At 36.5% G+C, this 19,226-nt stretch overlaps 1 protein-coding gene across 3 annotated transcripts; it reads left to right on the top strand.

The window, feature by feature from the left end:
* The first annotated feature begins 80 nt into the window (after window positions 1-80).
* On the top strand, window positions 81-19,200 carry LOC125058255 (zinc finger protein 423-like). 3 transcript variants are annotated; one of them, XM_047662287.1, is made up of 11 exons: window positions 81-256; window positions 440-551; window positions 921-1,019; window positions 2,618-2,810; window positions 4,093-4,199; window positions 8,204-8,331; window positions 11,583-11,718; window positions 12,656-12,789; window positions 13,372-13,504; window positions 14,936-15,108; window positions 19,065-19,200. In XM_047662287.1, the coding sequence occupies exons 1-11, from the start codon at window positions 227-229 to the stop codon at window positions 19,122-19,124; spliced, it is 1,305 nt and encodes a 434-aa protein (XP_047518243.1). In that variant the 5' UTR covers window positions 81-226; the 3' UTR covers window positions 19,125-19,200. The 3 variants fall into 3 exon arrangements, with proteins under 3 accessions (XP_047518243.1, XP_047518242.1, XP_047518244.1); XM_047662286.1 differs by having other exon boundaries at window positions 81-358; XM_047662288.1 differs by lacking the exons at window positions 8,204-8,331; window positions 11,583-11,718 and having other exon boundaries at window positions 81-358.
* The last annotated feature ends 26 nt before the right edge of the window (window positions 19,201-19,226 follow it).

The raw sequence follows: 19,226 nt of genomic DNA, 5'->3' as shown, positions 1-19,226 counted from the left end.
AGCCATTGAATTCACTGACAGTGACACAATTGTGGTATTGAACACTGTCTACACAGTTATAGTCTATAGACAGTCTGTGGTATAAAACAATGAACGAATGAAAACAATTTCTTAAACGCTCCAAATTCGAATTTCAAATAGAAATTGTGTATGAAATGTGTCGCCGTGAACTTTTTAGAAAATGTATTTTTATTTGATTTGAAGTTTCGCAAGTAAGGAGGTAAAAATGGAGGACGAAGAAGACTTTATAGGTTGTGTAAGTTGCATGAGTACAAATGATTTATGCGACCTATTTGCTATTTACACAAATAATGATGAAACCTACGCGCAAATGTTTGAAACATGTTTTGAATTTAAGGTTAAATTTATGTCTTTATTGGTGTCTGAAACATTTGCTGTATGCGAAATAAATTGTTTACTAAATCATTAAACATTTCAGATATCAAACGATTTTAAATATATATGTGCTGTTTGTGTTGATTCATTGGAGAAATCGCTCTTTTTCAAGAACCAGACCACAGAAAATATAAGAATGCTACAAACAATCAAAAGTAAGTTATTTTTATTTTAATTATAATTACTGCTGCTATTCTTAAAGTTCAACAACTTCAGCTTTTTGGTGTCACACAATAATATTAAAAGAATTTGCAGTTGTAAACAGTGATCAATATAATATATGTTTTTAACTGAAAATAATCTCTAAAATCTGATCTTTATTGATTGTTGCCAAAGTTCATGGTGCAGGCATGAGAAGCATAGTTCTGCAGGCTTTTAGTTTTTTTAATTTAAATAATATAGATAATTAATTATGTGCAATAAAAAACAAATTCTGGTTTATCTAGAAGTAATTCTCATGCAAACAGATATCTGAACTTCATTGTGCAGTGATATTATAAATAAAAAGTAATATCACATTACAGATGAAGAATACCTAGATGAGGCTATATTAGAGGAAGGAGATAGCTCTTCCACAAGCCAAGGGCATTGCAGAAATTCTTGCCACAAGAAGAATGGCGATGGTAAGTTAGAATTCCGGTTGTAGTCTTGCTATTAGCAAAATTCTATTATCAGCTATTCACTAACTAATAAAGCTTTATGAGCAATTAATAAATAATTTTTAACAACTTTATTTTAGATCTCAGGTAAAACTAAAAACCTATTTTTTTAATTGCCTTTGCAACATAATTTATGAAAATTAAACTCAAACTCAAATCTTTATTGCATTCCTTATGTACATAATTTATTACAATAATGAATAAGGAACTTGGCTAGGCACAGCAATGTTATGAGAGGGCATGCTTTATTATAGTTCATTATATTCTTATACATTCCTATTCTTATAAGATACATTATTTATTTGGTATATTTACTTTGGTTTTACGTTGCGAAAAGGTACTTAACATTATTTATAAATTTAACTTTTATAAAGAAATTAAAATCTATCAGTCAGATACTCTGTAACAGTGTAATAACATTTCTTATATAATAATTCCTTTAGAAATTTGGTAAACCTCAGGTTATTTGTTTCATTTTTCAAATTTTCTGGTAATCTTAATATATATAAATCTCGTGTCACAATGTTTGTCCTCAATGGACTCCTAAACTACCGAACCGATATCAATCAAATTTGCACACCGTGTGTAGTTTGATCCAACTTAAAAGATAGTCGCAATATTATTTTATTGCAAAATATTTGTTTATTATTTGATACAATTCTAACAGATGGCGCTGTGTTATAAGTATCAACGTTTCATATAAGCTGTCATCTACCTTTAACATAAGTTCTCCTACCGCTAACAGATGGCGCTGTGTTAAAAGTATCAACGTTTTACATAAGCTACCGTTTCCCTTGAATAGTTTACTACTATGTATAACAAAAACCTTAGCCACAGCAACGCTTGGCCGAGTCTGCTAGTTTGTTATATATTTTTATGGAGGAGGTCAATGGTCCTGATTGATGTAACTTTAGTCTGGATGTAGGTGGAATCAGTTGGTTTTTACGAGAAGGTCTTAATGAGTAAAGGGTTTTTGTATCTTCCCTTTTTTTATACATATTAGGATATTTGCGAATAAATTTACATGCTTCAAGTATATATATGTCACCGTAAAATTGTAAACACCGTTAGATTGTAATCTATCTCGCGAGATTATAAACTGTCGAAAGATTGTGAACCTCAGCGTACTGCTTACAATTTAACGTATAATTATTCGGTAGTTATATGAAATTGTTGGAAAGTAAAATTAATCTGTAACTGACCAAAGAAGTTTGAATGATAACTAAGTTAGTGTAGTACAATCTACCGAATAATAATACGTTAAATTGTAAGCAGTAAGCTGAGGTTCACAATCTTTCGACAGTTTATAATCTCGCGAGATAGATTACAATCTAACGGTGTTTACAATTTTACGTTAACATATATATGCCAGGTAGAGTAAGGATATTGTTCCGAATGAAGTGGGGTTTGCATGAGTCAGTATTTCCTATATTAATTAAAATCCTCAGAAGTTTTTTTGGCTTGTAAATACGGCAGTGGCATCTACACTGCTACCCCATAAGATAACACCATAGCATATTATTACAGCTGTTGAGTACAAATAACATTAATGTTATCCTCAGACCTTGATGATGTGGAAATTGAGGCCTTGGATGAAACTACATGTATCTACTGTAATCTGGAGCTATCCAGCCCTGAGGAGGTCCAGCACCATATAAGATTGGTTCATGGTCTGGAACCTCGTACTGGAAAACAAGTGAGAGAGTGTAACCTCTGTGGGGCCTCGCTAAGAGATCTACCCGATCACTTTAAAAGGTAGAGAACTTTATTATATTACAATTTAAAAAAGTATTTCAACTTTAAATACTTGTTAAAAAGGATGCATGAATTTCTTAAATCTACTGAACTCATTTTAATGAAATGATGATTCCTAATGTTTTTAAAAATTACGACCGACTTTGAGAGAACTGTTCTTTTTCTATAATTTTTAGAATAGGTATATATATTTTTTATTTGATAAGTCTGAAAATATATCGCACACAATTAATAAAAATCACATACATCTTCCCTTTTGCTTCGTTTATTATAAACATATGACAGATTTATGTAAAAATATACATAAACCATTTGAATAATAAGAGTTCCTAATACATACACCCACTCTCTCCACTGGCGCAGACCAGAGTGACGACCGTAAATCTAGTTTCAGAAGCTGTAAAACCGTTTCAGTATGAAGTTTAACACATTTGAGCTCAAGACGAGATTGTGACTTACGAATTAAAATATGTACCTGAGTCTTGACCTTGACCTTCGATTGTCTTAGAGTTCAAGTATTACGTCACGCAATTTTTGGAGATAATTGATCCCCCCCGGGTTAACGCGCCGTAACGTTTTTCTGTACCCAAGTAAAGTACAGTACTGTACCCAAGTAAAGTACAGTACTGTATAACCAGCGGCACGTAAGTCTAGCGCTGGCCGATACGTGGAGGGGATTGCTGCGCATGTGTACTGTCGCGCGGGGGACAAAATGCGACTGGAGAGCCAATCGACGCTCTTCATTCCGCTAGCCCCCCTCAGGTACCTTATTTTTTACTTCTGCGCAATAACGGTCAGCGCTAGAGTTTCGTGCCGCTACTTATACCCAAGTAAAATACTGAACCCAAGTAAAGTACAGTACTGTACCCAAGTGACTCTTAATACCTAAAAGTTACCATTATGTGGTGTTAAGTACTGGAAAGTCGAAAATAATATTAAGAATATCGCGACTCTTGTCAAAATCCAATGCATGTTTGACGTACGGGACAAAATAATTAAATAAATTACTGGCGCTACAACCATTTTCAGGTCTGGGCGTCAGATTTCTGTATCTGTTTCATGATAATTTGTCAATCTAATAGGCAAGTATGTGATCAGCCTCCTGTGCCTGACACACGCCGTCGACTTTTTGGGTCGTTAGGCAAACAGGTATCACGATGTTCTGATGAAAGTTTATTTGTGCACAACCGGGGTTCGAACCCACGATCTTAGGGTTGAGAGCACGCTGAAGCCACTCTAGGGAGTCATAGCGCTACCAAATTTCTGGTTTCTTTTTTTTTAGATGTCACAGTGGCAAAGAGGACAATCGCGAGTATGCTTGTCATTTTTGCGAAAATATTTATAAAAGTAAGAAAGCTTGCTTCACACACCTGAGGATGAAGCATGGGTGTGAGTAGCCTGATTAATATTTCCTTTGATAGCTTAGAGATCCTCTGAATGTTGGGAAACTGGAATACGGTAGTAGAACGATACGTGATTTTTTTCTTTTTCCAATACAGTGTAACCTCTTTATAACGAATTTCAAGGGACCGAGCATTTTTATTCTTTACACCAATTACAATAATTTATATATATGTCGACGGTAGTTGATAGTTGGTATAAATGAGACAGCGTTATCGAGCGCTATTGACACGTGCACACGCACCAGCCCTGCGATTCTGTAACTCACTTTTCGAACTCACACAGCGGTTTTCGCATCGGCGGTCGCTCTCAAATCAGTCGTGAAGCAGTCATTTTATCATTTGGCATTCTGATAAATAATAGACATAGACATAGACATAACATTTATTACAAACAAAAAACACACACATAAACACACAAAATAACAATACTTAAAGAAAACATAAAATAAAATAGAAGCAAATTAAAAATTAAAATTAAGAAATTTTCTTTTGCCATTCGGTTCGCTTCCAGTGTGCAATGTGTGTGTACTGTGGTTGTAATTGGCCCTGGCTCAGCATTATGCTGAGGAGCAAAAAGTTCCACAGCGCTGGTCATTCTGCCAGAGACCATAGCAGCTAGTTTGCGCCTCTAATAAAATAAAATAAATAATTATAATACCAAGTAGAAAAATAATAATACAAATATTAGAGTTAGAAGTGTGAGTAAATTGTGTGTAACGGTATATAATAAATAGATTTAAATTAAAAGTTAAAAATAAGAATAAACGTAAATAAGTAGATATTTGTTTTTATCCACCCTTTATGGGTGGATAAAAACTAAATTTCGTGGGACTTTTGTTGAATAAGTAGAAGTGTCTTATAACTGCGACTAAAATTCGACTTTAATTGAAGACACTTCAGCGGAGGAGGGATATTGTTCCAGCACTTCGTCGCGCTATATTTAAAACTCCCACGAAATGAAGCCGTCCGATGCTTGGGAATGGCCAGCTCCTGAGTACAGCTCCTGACTTTGTGCTTGTTGGCATTACTACGCCAGAGGAGCTTTTTGTATAAATATTCCGGTTGTTTAGTACATACCACGTCAAATAATAAACAAGCCAAATACAATTTTTGTCGACCCCCATTGTTAGAAAATTTAAGTTGTTCAAATAGGGGGTGACATGTGAGCGAGGTGGTATGGTGATACAAAACCGGGCGCATGCATTTTATACTCTCTGGATCAACCGTTGTGCTTTAGCAGTTATACAAGGCCCATACACCGGAAGAGCGTAGGTAAGTTTAGAGAGCACAATGCTTTCACAAAGTCTAATACGAAGGTCGATACTTAAGAAAGGTCGTATATTGTATAGAACCTTGAGACGGAAAAAGCAGTTACGAACTATATTTGTAACATAATCTTCGAACCTCAAATGACTACCGAATTCTACGCCCAGATTTCTTGCCATTGGTACCTGAGCTATAGGCGAAGAATTAACTAGAATTGTGGGACTTTGTCTTGCGAGATCAGACACTTGCTTCCTGGTGCCGACCATAAGAAATTTCGACTTCGTTGGATTTAAGAGGAGTGCGTTCTTATGGGACCAAACAGAAATTCGTTCCAAGTCCTCATTTATTTTTCGGACGCAGTCACTGACACAAGCCCTATCAACAGGAAGATATATTTGCAGATCATCAGCGTATAGATGGTAGTGACAATTGGATACATGAAGTTATGTCTGCAGAATATAAGATAAATAAGAGGGGTCCCAAAATAGACCCCTGAGGTACTCCTCTGTCGACAGGGCCCAGGGACGATGAAACACGGATCCCATCACTTCCCAAAAAACACACTCTCTGATATCGATGCCTGCGATAACTACTAAACCACGAAGCGGATATATAGTCAAACCCATAGTAACGAAGCTTAGATAATAAACTACAAGCTAATAAACTACTAGCTTAATAAACTACAAGCTCCCACCTTTTCAGAATGCCAAATGATAAAATGACTGCTTCACGACTGATTTGAGAGCGACCGCCGATGCGAAAACCGCTGTGTGAGTTACAGAATCGCAGGGCTGTACACTGCACGTACACGATGCACGTGCTAATGACGTCATTGCCCCACTACGTTTCGGGTGTATGAAAACCCGCCTCGCCACTTTATCGGCACGCATTGTTTCTGAATGCGTCAAGGTTAGGGATGTGACATTCTGCATAAAAAATCGATTTTTTAATAATCGATTATTTTTTTAGCATGAAAAATCGATTATTTTTTTAGCATGAAAAATCGATTAATAAATAATCGATTTTTTTTATTAATCGATTTTTTCCTAATTTTTGAATTAATTTCAAAATAAACACCCTAAATATTTTATTTTTCATTTATTTTTTAAATTAAACGTTTAAGAATAATCAAAATCGAAATTAACTCTCGTAACTTTTCTCAAAATTTTGTTTTGATAGATTTTGGTGAAATTTGATAAATGCTGAGTGTATGCCTTTTCAGTAGCACATAGCAGTATTTTTGTTGTCTTTTTAATTATATGTAGTCTTGTGCTGCTGAATAAATTGATTTTACTCTTAAATTATAGTGTTCCATTCAAACTTGAGTTTTTGTAAAATTAACTGGTTTTATCATCCTTTCGATGTTTTACAAAAAACCATCAATGCATCGAGTATATCAATACATCTTCAAAGAATCAGATTCAATGTATCGCATTGTAAACATCGTTGTATATCGAATATCCCTAATAGTTCGAGGTCCGGGTTATAAAAGACCAGAGATAATGTCGAGAGGTGGCAGATAAAAAATCGACTATGGTTGATTTTCAATTATAAAAATAATCGATTAATAATCGATTATTTTAAATATAAAAATCGCGTAAAAAAAATCGATTTTTACTTTTCAAAAAATCTATTAACATCGATTTTTTTAATAATCGATTATTTTTTCACATCCCTAGTCGAGGTGCATGGACGGCATTCTTAACCGACTGTCACCTCTCTCCCTCACTGGTAGTCAGTGTCCACTATATTAATAGTTTAATGTAGTATAACAATGTTAAAAGCTTTTAGAAGATATTTCTTACCTAAGTTAAAATGATCTACCCACTTAAATTATTGTTAAAATTGGTTAAGTTATTAATATCTGATATGATATATTACTGTATCTCGTGTTTTACTTCTGATGTCTGGGCCTATTCCTACATATATTTAACAGATGACAATGGTGTGTTTAGTAACTGAGACCAATTTTTCTCTTAATAATCACTATAACAAAGAAAAATGCTTAGTCCCTGGCAATTCGTTATAAGGAGTTTAAACTGTAATTAAGAAAAATGTGCTCATGGCACGACGGAGCGTTTTTGAAGGCTGTACTGTGGAACCAGCTGCCCATTGAAGTATTTCCGAACCAATTCCACGTAGCGTACCAATATTTTCCCCGTAAGGCCGTTTCTCCACTGCTCCGGTCCGGCAAACGTTAATTACCGATCCGATCTAGAAACTCACAACAGTACTTACGTACTTCTCCACTACTCCGGCATCCGGCTTTTAACGATCCGATAACTTGCTAGATCGGAACGCGGTGTTTTATCGGTCGCAGTATCCAAGAGATTATTAATTATTATTTACAGGTTTATTTATAGTTTCATTAATTTGAAAGAATCTGGATAACCTGGACCAAACCAAATTATGTTGCTATTTATTTATATTTTTATACCATAGTATCAGTGAACTATTTATTAACTAGATTTTAATAAACTTGCCAGGGCAATAAAATATTCAGAATTTAGAACGTTTTTTTAATAAAATAAAGTATATGGGTTTTAGTTAATTGTTGCATGATAAATATACAAGTATCGATTATTGTCGGATCGGGTATAGTGGAGAAGCGCAATCCGGCCTTCCGATATTTTTCTCATGACTCATTCCGGTATCCGACGCCGGACTGGAGCAGTGGAGAAAGGGCCTTAATCCATTTTCCTCAACCCCTAATCCTTCCTTTAGTAAAACTCTGCAATGACCATTCGCCGAAGTACTCGTCACACGATCGCAAAAAATGTCACATTTGCGGCAGGGATTTTAGTCAAAAACAAATATTGAACAATCATCTGTGGAAGGCTCATGGTTTTGAGGTTAGAAATCAGTTAAAATAAAAAAAAGTGTGTGTGTGTCAGCTACGACGCACGATTGGAGTTTACTCCTTACGAACGATAATTATGATATACATATGTTAACGTAAAATTGTAAACACCGTTAGATTGTAATCTATCTCGCGAGATTATAAACCGTCGAAAGATTGTGAACCTCAACGAACTGCTTACAATTTAACGTATTATTATTCGGTAGATTGTACTACATTAACTTAGTTATCATTCAAACTTCTTTGGTCAATTACAGATTAATTTTACTTCCCAACAATTTCATATAACTACCGAATAATAATACGTTAAATTGTAAGCAGTTCGTTGAGGTTCACAATCTTTCGACATTTTACAATCTCGCGAGATAGATTACAATCTAACGGTGTTTACAATTTTACGGTGACACATATATCGAATAGAAAAAAAGTGTAAATGAACGCATCTGCTAAAATGTTAAGAGAAACAAACATATATCTGTAATTGTTCGGATTATTTATATTACTTCAATAAAGCGTATTACAAAAAGTATGTTATAAAACAATATAAATAAATAATAATAATAACGTAATACTCTTAGACTCTTATGTCATTTAACTGGTATAATCATGAAATAAGGACTTATTTATGTTATCAATAAATATGTCTTTTTTACCATCCAAAACTATGGACAAAACACATAATAAAAGATCTAGCTGTTCGCATTTAAAATGTATATCTACTATATAAAAATAAGTCGGGTTTTCCTTCCTGACGCTATTACTCCAGAACTCACGAACCGATTTCCACGGTTTTGCATTCGTTGGAAAGGTCTCGGGCTCCGTGAGGTTTATAGCAAAGAAAATTCAGAAATACAGAAAAGCTGGATCACCAAACGAAATGTTACATAAAACGAAGCCATCTGGTGGCGAAACGGAGTTCGCCGAGTTTGCTAGTTATTCATAAATGTAAACGATAAGCTTACCAATTAACCGCATCTATGTGTTTTAGAATGAGATACGCTGTGTAATATATTCCATCTCATTCTTTTACACGTTCAATCCTACAGATATATATATGTTTGTCTCTATCTACATAACGCCTCAACTTTTCGTGTTACACTTGATTTTACTCCTCATAAAATTTCCGTACCGGGCCTTATAACTCAAATCGTTTCTTAAGGAGTAAACTCCAAAATAAAAATATGTTTATTATGGAACATAAGATACATGTATCACTTATTCCACGTCATTAAATTTGAATTTGTAGGCATCTCTCATCGGCAAAGACAGAGAAAAAACTCTCGGTACTCTTTTAAAATAGCAAATCATCAAACAACACTTATTTTAATTAGGACAAATTAATTAGAAGTAGCCTGTCTAGCACTAGTCCCTTTTATCAACTAGATAATCGTTGACTTTATAGTAAGCCTTTTTACACAGCTTTTCTTTAATACATTTCTTAACTTTCTTACTTATAGTATGTGCGATGTAGCATGGTTGCTTATTGCTTAATTTTTCTGGTTGGATTTAGAATTAAGTCGCCCGAATTCGATGATAGGTACTGATTATGTAGGTGTCTCGGGGGACCTTGGAACACCTCCAAGTGATTTTTGTTGCTGGAGTTGCGTCTAAGTATAGATGATTAAGTGTGGCCATAGACGGATCGCATGACCGCATTGACGACTCATTGGTCTAGTGGATAGTACCCCTGACTGCGAATCCATGGGTCCCGGGTTCGATCCCCGGCTGAGACGAACATCGATGTGATGGGCATTTGGTGTTGTGCTTAGGTCTTGGGTGTTTAAATATGTATTTATATGTCTATCTATCTATAATATGTATGTATATCCGTTGCCTAGTACCCATAACACAAGCTTCACCAGCTTAGCATGGGACTCGGTCAATTGGTGTGAATTGTCTTAAAAAAAAAAAATATTGCAGTCGATACCGACTGCTCTAAGCGGTCGTGAAGCGATCTGCAGTTTCCATACTAAATTCATATCCGCAATACACGGACCGCACGACCAGTTCCTGAGCGGTCGGAGCAGTCGCTCTGCGGTCGAGTTTCGCCGTGCGGTCGACTGCTTAGAGCTGCCGGACCCACCATACACGGACCGCTACAAGCGGTTGCTGCCGACCGCACGCCACTCCCTCAAATAAAATACTAGCTAATTCATCAAATGAAACCACGGACATTCTAAAGTAGTTGAAAAACTTTTTAGTGTCTTCTCTCAGCTGGGGATACAAAGTATGCAATATTCTATGCTGTTCTCTTGATTGTAGTATTACGCACCCACATACTACGGTGTCTTCTACGCCTACGCTTGCGTAATAGTAGTACAAGTAGCAGTGTTACTTCATCGAGATCCATCTTGTTCCATCGCATCAGTATTATGCGGTCGAACACAGCTCTACAGCAGTCGGTCTTGACGGCAACATGCGGTCCGTCTATTGCGCTTAAGGGCCGATTTACATTATCTTAGTGTTTAGGAGAGTATTTTAGTACAAGTTGAAAGGCAAGTTCTTTAGTGCTTTAGTGCGTTGCGAGTGAACTTTTACATTTCTTCCAGTAGAGTATCATTACAGCGCCACAATGAACGCGCAACGACGTTGGCAAATACGCTCTATTCTACGCAAAATACTAACTGTAGTTATGGAACAAATAGAAGACGAGATTTTATTCGAAATAAATAAACTAAATATAAATAATAAATAAAATAGCTTCTTTTAGGGCAGTGTATGCTGAATGCCTAGCCTGTTTGTTTTTGTTTAAATTGTTTTTAACGTTCCACAAACAAACGTTGAACAACATATTCAGACACAAATTTGATAGTTGTTTCTTCCGACCATTTAGCCATTTTTAAAAATCAAAAGTCACGCACGCGTTTCACGGCACTTATGCACTCTCCTAGAGATTTTACTAAATTACGTGTTTACACACAACGAGGGAAGATCTCGGGGGGTGCGCGGGCGCGAGAGGGGTATCACTTGAAACAAAAATAAAAAGCGATTCTATTTTGATTCAACTTGAAAGTCAAGTAGAACCGTACTAAAGCAAGTAGCGTTTACATGTTTCAACTAAAGTACTATCCTAAAGCACTCTCCTAAACACTAAGATAATGTAAATCGGCCTTAAAACGCCCATACTTGCCCTCTGGACAGTGCCCATGGGTTTCACTTAAATCAGGTGAGCTGCCTGCTATGCCCATGTTCTATAAAAAGAAAGATTTCCTACGTATTTCTTAGCCAAAATTGGATTTTTAGGTGGAAAAACGAAAAGCGTTCTTTTGCCCATTATGCACTGAACGCGTCAGTTATGGATCTAACTTTAGTGCCCATCTTTTGAATATACATAGCGTGACCGAAGAGGTGGAACAATTGGAATTTAGTTCGATGGATGGTGAGTAACAGCCTCTTTCAAATCTAATATATAAAATTCTCGTGTCGCGGTGTTTGTGGTTAAACTCCTCCGAAACGACTCCACCGATTCTCATGAAATTTTGTGTGCATATTGGGTATGTCTGAGAATCGGACAACATCTATTTTTCATCTCCCTAAATGTTAATGGTCCACCCTTTTTATTTTTAGATATTTTTTTATGATACAGCAATAAAAAATTCATACAACCCCTAACTTTCACCCCTCTACGATCAACCCCTATTTTTTTTATTATAAATGATATACATGGGAAAACGACGTTTGCCCGGTCAGCTAGTAAGTATATATATATATCAAAGGCCGACAACGCATCCACTTGCGTCCATGTGTCGGGTTGTCTCTCTCCCTAAAATATGGCGAGGGGGCCGATGGCTGGCCATGCGTCATACTCGTGAACGGGTGCTACTTTGGGTGACTGGTCGTACTCGATGTAATTACTATCGAGTTTATTATGTAAAATTTAATTGACGTAAAAGAAAATGTAATTATTATAAAAGAAAATTCAATAAATGTCAAAGAAAATTCAATAAATGTCAAAGAAAATACAATTGATGTAAAAGAAAATTCAATTGATGTAAAAGAAAATCTAATTATTGTAAAAGAAAATTTAATTATTGTAAAATAACATTCAATTGACGTAAAAGAAAATTGTATTATTGTAAAAGAAAATTCAATTGATGTAAAATAAAATTTAATTATTTTTAAAGAAAATTCAATTAATGTAAAAGAAATTTCAATTGATGTCAAAGAAAGTCTAATTATTGTAAAAGAAAATTCAATTATTGTAAAAGAAAATACATTGACGTAAAACAAAATTTAATTATTGTAAAAGAAAATTCGCACGACATCTCGATTCGTTTCTTTCTGTCTTCACCATAGTTGAATGATTATTTTTTTAGATTTTCTTCTTTACAAGAGTGCTATACAAGAGGAGACAAAATATCGTTTTCGCAAAACAACAGCGAGCAAACAGACTATAGAGGGTGTTCGCTCGCATTATATGTGTAGTCAGTCCGGGATATATGTGTACCAGGTATAATTTTACAAGTATTTATAGTATTTAATAAAGTGTCGATACCGAAAATCGAGCCATTTTAATACTGGCATAATTATTACACTATTTGACAGTATGATGAAAATTTTATTGAGCGTTAGCGTATTAATCATTGCAGTGTTAGACTCTCATCCCTGAGTTCGTAGGTTCGATCCCCGGCTGTGCACCAATGGACTTTCTTTACGTGCGCCTTTGGGAGCGTTCAAGTATTACGTAACGCAATTTTTAGAGATTATTGACCCCCCCCATCATGTTACTCGCCGTAACGTTATTCAGTACCCAAGTACAGTACTGTACCCAAGTATAGTAAAACGTTTCGTGACCACCTTGTGACTCTTTAGTTACTATTATGTGGTGTAAGTCGAAAAAAATATTAACAATAACGCGTACTTTAATCCCCGCCCCGCATTACGCACATAACGTTTTACAAAAAGGTGCAAGGACGGGGGGAGGGGTTCAAAAGTCCTAAAATACGTGTGACGTACTTTATGGATGGCCCCTTACGGGCTTTGGTCTGCGCGCCCATCTTGGCCAGACCACTAGAATTGCATTTTGATTAAGGGTAAAGGCAAACGTCCAGCGCCGGAGAGACAAATTTACAAGACGGGCAAGGCGTGTCCCGCTCACATGATCGTAACAGAAACATTGGACAAAGTGCTTGTCACGTTCTACAAGACGCACGTGGGACATGGGCGTGAGTATTTATTTAGTTATCTTCGATAAGTTAGGAATCCTAGGGACAGGACCCACTAATACGGGTTGCAGACCAATAGCTAAGCTAAGTTAGTTTAGCTTAGCTCGCATAGCTGACGCAATTTTCCATACTTGTGTGCAGACCGCAAACTATGCGAACTAAGCTATGTGAGCTAACTAAGATATACGAAGCTAAGTTGTGTATGTCGATGCGCAGCTACACGAGCTAAGCTAAGCCCCTCCCGCTACCCCGCACACCCTTTGCACATCCTTCGCCGTACTGACTGAGATTTGGCTTAGTTGTTGGTCTGCACGCTATTTATTTCTAGCTTAGCTTAGCCTAGCTTGCTTGGCATACCTTAGTTTAGCGTTGGCATAGCTTAGTTTTCGATCTGCAACCGGCTTAACTCCAAACAAATATGGAAATGGTCACGTGACAGTGTAGCCAGATGGTCTTGAGGACGTACCCCTAGACTCATTTGATTTTCCCCCAGAAATCCCCTAGGATGACTTCAAATACAAAAAAAAATAATTGTTGTGTCAAAGTCTAATCATTTATTTCAATTAGACCACCTAAAATGGCACTTTTGAACGTCAAACGAAATGCAAAGAAGATTTTAGTTGCCCCTTTCAAAAGGTAGTTTCGTGTGGCGAATGGGCAGGAAACTCCACACTTACCCTTTTAAAAAATGATGAGAGTAAATTTTTAGTGCACTCACCGTCACAAAAAACCGACACCCTGACGTTAGTTATTTATTTTTTTCTATTGTTAGTGTCGTTCTGCAAACGTAGAATAAAATTTTTGGTAAGATTTTTATATTGTTACGCCAAAGAGGTATAACTTCTAACGTGTGTACATACACACACGTTTTTTTTTAAATATTTACTTGTAATCTTGACATTCAAAAGTGCCTTTTTAATTGAAATAAATGATTTGACTTTGATTTATTGTTTGCCTCCATTGACGCCGTACCCCAACGATAAGTTGGTTTAATTTTTTGAAGTGAAACTTCTATATCGGGGTTGGAAAAAAATTTTGTGTAACATTTTTTCGGTTACGCGTCACATTTGACCGTTACGCGCGTCTTTTTCTTGTCCCTACCAGGGTTGATTCAAAGAGATTCTAAACCATTAATAACAAAAATGTATAATAACGATAACAATGATACTAAAAATTCTATTACAATTTATGAAATTCTGTAATAATCTTAGTGGTAATAAGGTAAAATGAAATAATTGTATTATTTGTATTCAAGTCTGTGATATTAAAAGCCTCTTGTTAAACTTTATCTAATTTAACTTTATTTAACCAATTTCTGTAAAGTTGCATATAGATAATTTTTCGAAAAATAAGGTCATAAAGAAGTTTCACTTCTAACGTGTGTACACTAGTACACGCACATTTTTTTTTTAACAATTCTTCAATTTATAGCCTGTCCCTACTATGAACCCCGCGAGCCTAAGAGGCTTAGAACAGAAGCTGACACGGATAACGAGTCGTTAATATGTGACACATGTGGTGCCAAAATGGAGTCGGCAGAAAATTTGCACACACATGTGACGGCACACGGATTACAATTGTACCCATGTGAATACTGTCATGAGGTAGGTATTTTGGTGGTTGCGCGCGCGCAGGGTCCCGGGTGCACCAATGGTCTATTACAGGATTCCACTGCTGTAGCCCCCATAACGTGGTAGAATCGGACCGCGTTATAGGAAATCGCGTTGTAGGAGTATTCAAAAACTAGGAACATGAATTATGGGGGAAGGTAATCCTACTAAAGGGATTACTGTAGTTGCAATTTTTTTATAAAGCCGGGGTAAAGCATGCAGAGGGCTGAACCGCTCATAGACGCTTTCAATGCTAGAGGGTGCGCGGGTACGTTGCCGGCCTTTTAATTTATATTGGTGATTGCGATTTTTGAAGTGAAACTTCTTTAGGCGCATAAGGGTAAAATTTTAACGGATGAAACGCAATATTAATAATATAAGCGTCACGAAGATGTGCAGCCTTTTTGTAGAAAGGCGAATTACCTTGTAGAAATTCTATTAGTAAAATTAAAATTTCGTAAAGAGAATTTATTAAATATGTAGATATTAGTATTTTATATTTAATGCTTTATTTATAATTTGGACGACTCATTGGTCTAGTGGTTAGTACCCCTGACAGCGAATCCATGGGTCCCGGGTTCGATCCCAGGCTGAGACGAACATCGATGTGAATTGTGATGAGCATTTGGTGTTGTGCTTAGGTCTTGGGTGTTTAAATATGTATTTATATGTCTATCTATCTATAATATGTATGTATATTAGGGTGGAGCGTGAATTTTTTTTTGGGCTTTTGAATTGGGCTGGGTTGGGAATCGGTGCTCCATAGCGATACGAACGAAAGATACTATGACAGGATTTTGATATTTTCAGTAGAAATTGTGCCCCAAAGCCACTGAAAAAAACATGAAAGTCCAAAAACAGGGGTTCAAATTAAAATCAATAAAAAAATAACTGTAAGTATTCTTATATATTTTATTTATTAATATTAATATATGAATACCAATAAAGGCATAAAATCAAATAGTTTTTACAATTATGACAAGGAAAAGTTAGGAAAAATACTGCAAATGGGGTAAATTTCCTAAAAATTACTTAGTTCTGTACTCTGCCTTGGTATTGAAAATCAGCATGATTTTACAGGATTTCAACGTATTTTTTATCCATCCTTCCCGTCTTTCGGTCCCACATACAGCAGAGCACGCTTCAGTCACAATTTTGATGCACCTTTCACTTGCTTGAGTGTGACACGGCATTTGACGATAGAGTGTCAAAATTTGAGTTTCTACTATATCTGGGTTGGCGACAGCATCCTTCAATAAGTCGGTGCTAATTTGTTTCAGGACTGCCGGTTCAGAAACTTTGTCCCATTCAATCAGGTCATAATATGCTCTGCGTTGAAGTTCAAGCTTGGCACCTTGAAGACTCTGATAGGAGCGAAGTTTTTTCCCTGATCTTCACGATCCGCCTGAGAGCTAGTTCTCGGATGTGGCTACTCTTTCGCAGTGACCGAAATAGCCATTCCTTTGTATCACGGGGTCGACAATTTTCTTTAAGTGCGTTGGAAGATACCGAGTCAATTTAATTGTCTCGTGTAGGTGTTTTGCCCCGTAAACACACAAAGGTTTCGTTTTTATATGGAACCACATTGGGGCGTAAACCTTCAAGACGAATTCAGTCACAGTCATCTGTTTTTCAGTCGGAATCTTGGTGGAAATATACAGCCTGAGAATTGAGTTGGCTGTCGTCATCCAACGCGAATGACAGATTTTTCCTGGAGACCTCATAGCCAAGTTTTCATCACAATTTCTTGCATTAATAGCCTGACATATTTCCAACAAATATAGGTGACGACGAGTTCTTGTGATATCAGGCAGGTAACAGTTTATTGGTACAAAATCAACTACTGGGATGCCTCCCAGTAGTTGATTTTTGCAGGTGACACAAGCTTAATTGATTTGCTTGTAACTGGCACACTAGCCACTGCAGCGGTCGTTTAAATATTTTTTCTAAAAGCCGTATGATACCTGAATGAATCCCAGTATCAACGGCAGTACTGTCGCATGCGATGGCTGTGATTGTAGTTAAATCGATCGATTTCGCTACAAAATAAGCTAACAGTTTGTTGGCAATAGTTTTAGCACCGCTAAGCTTGCAAATAATGTGGCCAATGTATTGCGACCCAGTTTCTTTTAACAGAGTGATGTGTTCCTCTACTACAAATCTTCTGCGATTGCCCTCCATGACTAACGTTTTATCCTTTCATCCGTCAAACGAGATACAAATGGACTGTCCTAGGTCGAGCTGAGTGGAAATCTGTGAGTTCCTAGTTTGGGTACGGGCTCGGCGGATCTTACTACGATCGACAACATTCTTGCAATCATCTTCAGTCACTAAGCCGATACCTTGTAATGCAGCAGACACAATAGCAGCTCCTCCGTGCTCTCGCCTTCAACTGAAATAGGTCACTAATGCATTTTCATTGGTCACAGCAGGTCATCGCGAAGTCTACCTCGGCGCGTAGCAGAAACAAAAAATTACAAAATTTCGCGATATTTTATTTAATTGTCAACGATATTTCGTGGGTAAATAAATGTTCTTTTATGTTTCTTTCGCAATTATTCTGTGGTTGTGTTCATCGTTAATCAAAACTAAGTGAGAAAATGCATATTTTACGTTTAGAATTGATACGAGACAAGTTGTTGCACTACCCTCTTTTTCGAAAATTTGTGTATATTTCAAGGGCTTTGGGGCACAATTTGCAGTTAAGATATTGAATCCAAATTTTCTGTGCTTAATATGTTTGTACCGGAGCACCGATTCCGTACACCGCCTTTTTGAAATTAAAAAAAAAAAAAACTCCATACAAGCACGCTCCACCCTAATGTATATCCGTTGCCTAGTACCCATAACACAAGCTTCACCAGCTTAGCATGGGACTAGGTCAATTGGTGTGAATTGTCTTTAAAAAAAAATGCAAAATAATTTATTGAAATCTCAAATGACGAATTGTAAATTATAATTCTACGTGATTGTATTATCGAATAAATAAATTTAAGAAATTTAATTTATAATTTGTATTAATTTTTGACACTTAATATTTTAATGACAATTAAATTCGTTAAATTCCTATCATATCTTCCTTTTTCCTCCCTCTAAGTCTCGGAAATCTAAAGTTTTAGATTTGTATAAATATGAACAAGACTTAAAAATTAGTTTGCCAAAGAAGTTTCACTTCTGACATGTGTACTTTGTACGCACGCACGCACTTTTTCTTTAGGCACTACCGCTAACCCTTATTACCCCTTCGTACTCGTGGGAAAACGCCCCTTTTGCCAAAACTGCCCCAGCTGCCTTGCGATTCTGTAACTCACTTTTCGAACTCACACAGCGGTTTTTGCATCGGCGGTCGCTTTGAAATCAGTCGTGAAGCAGTCATTTTATGATTTGGCTTTCTAATAAACAATGAACTACAAGCTCCCACCTTTTCAGAATGCCAAATCATAAAATGACTGCTTCACGACTGATTTGAGAGCGACCGCCGATGCAAAAACCGCTGTGTGAGTTCGAAAAGAGAGTTACAGAATCGCAGGGCAGAGCTGTAAAGGCTGCGGAGGTCTTGAGACCAGTCAATGGTTTTTATTAATGGCTCTGGCACGATTTGTGCATTAGCCAGCGTCAAGTATAAGATTTTTTATAATTCGTGCTTGTCTTTAGAAATTAGACCGTGTCCTCCATGTACGGTTTAGGCACTCGCCCGGTACCGCACAACCCTCCCAAAGGCCGAGAACAAATTTAAATTAAATTAAAACCTGCCCTCGGACCGGGAATCGAACCCGGTACCCCTCACCTAGCTGCCACTTAAAAATACCGCTAGGCTATGAGTGGTTAGACTCAGTGATCTTTTCTTTACTTTGAAGGAACAATAGACCATCATAGTTGACAATTGCCAAAGATTATTATATTATGATATTAATTTACGCCGACTAAAGGTAATTCATATTGTTTTGCAGTTATTCCAAAATGTCGATGCGTGGAACCATCACAGAAGACGGGAACACAATTATGTTTAGTTTTGTTTTAATATTATTGTTTAGCACGAAGGCGGTTATGTTATTTCTTTTTGTAATAAAAAATGATTACTTTGGAGTTTTATTAAATTTTCATTCCTTTTT

The sequence above is a fragment of the Pieris napi genome, chromosome 18 (genome assembly GCF_905475465.1).
Source record: "Pieris napi chromosome 18, ilPieNapi1.2, whole genome shotgun sequence".
Classification (NCBI taxonomy): domain Eukaryota; kingdom Metazoa; phylum Arthropoda; class Insecta; order Lepidoptera; family Pieridae; genus Pieris; species Pieris napi.
Note: the sequence above shows the minus strand (reverse complement) of the source record. Positions and strands in the feature narration are given on the sequence as shown.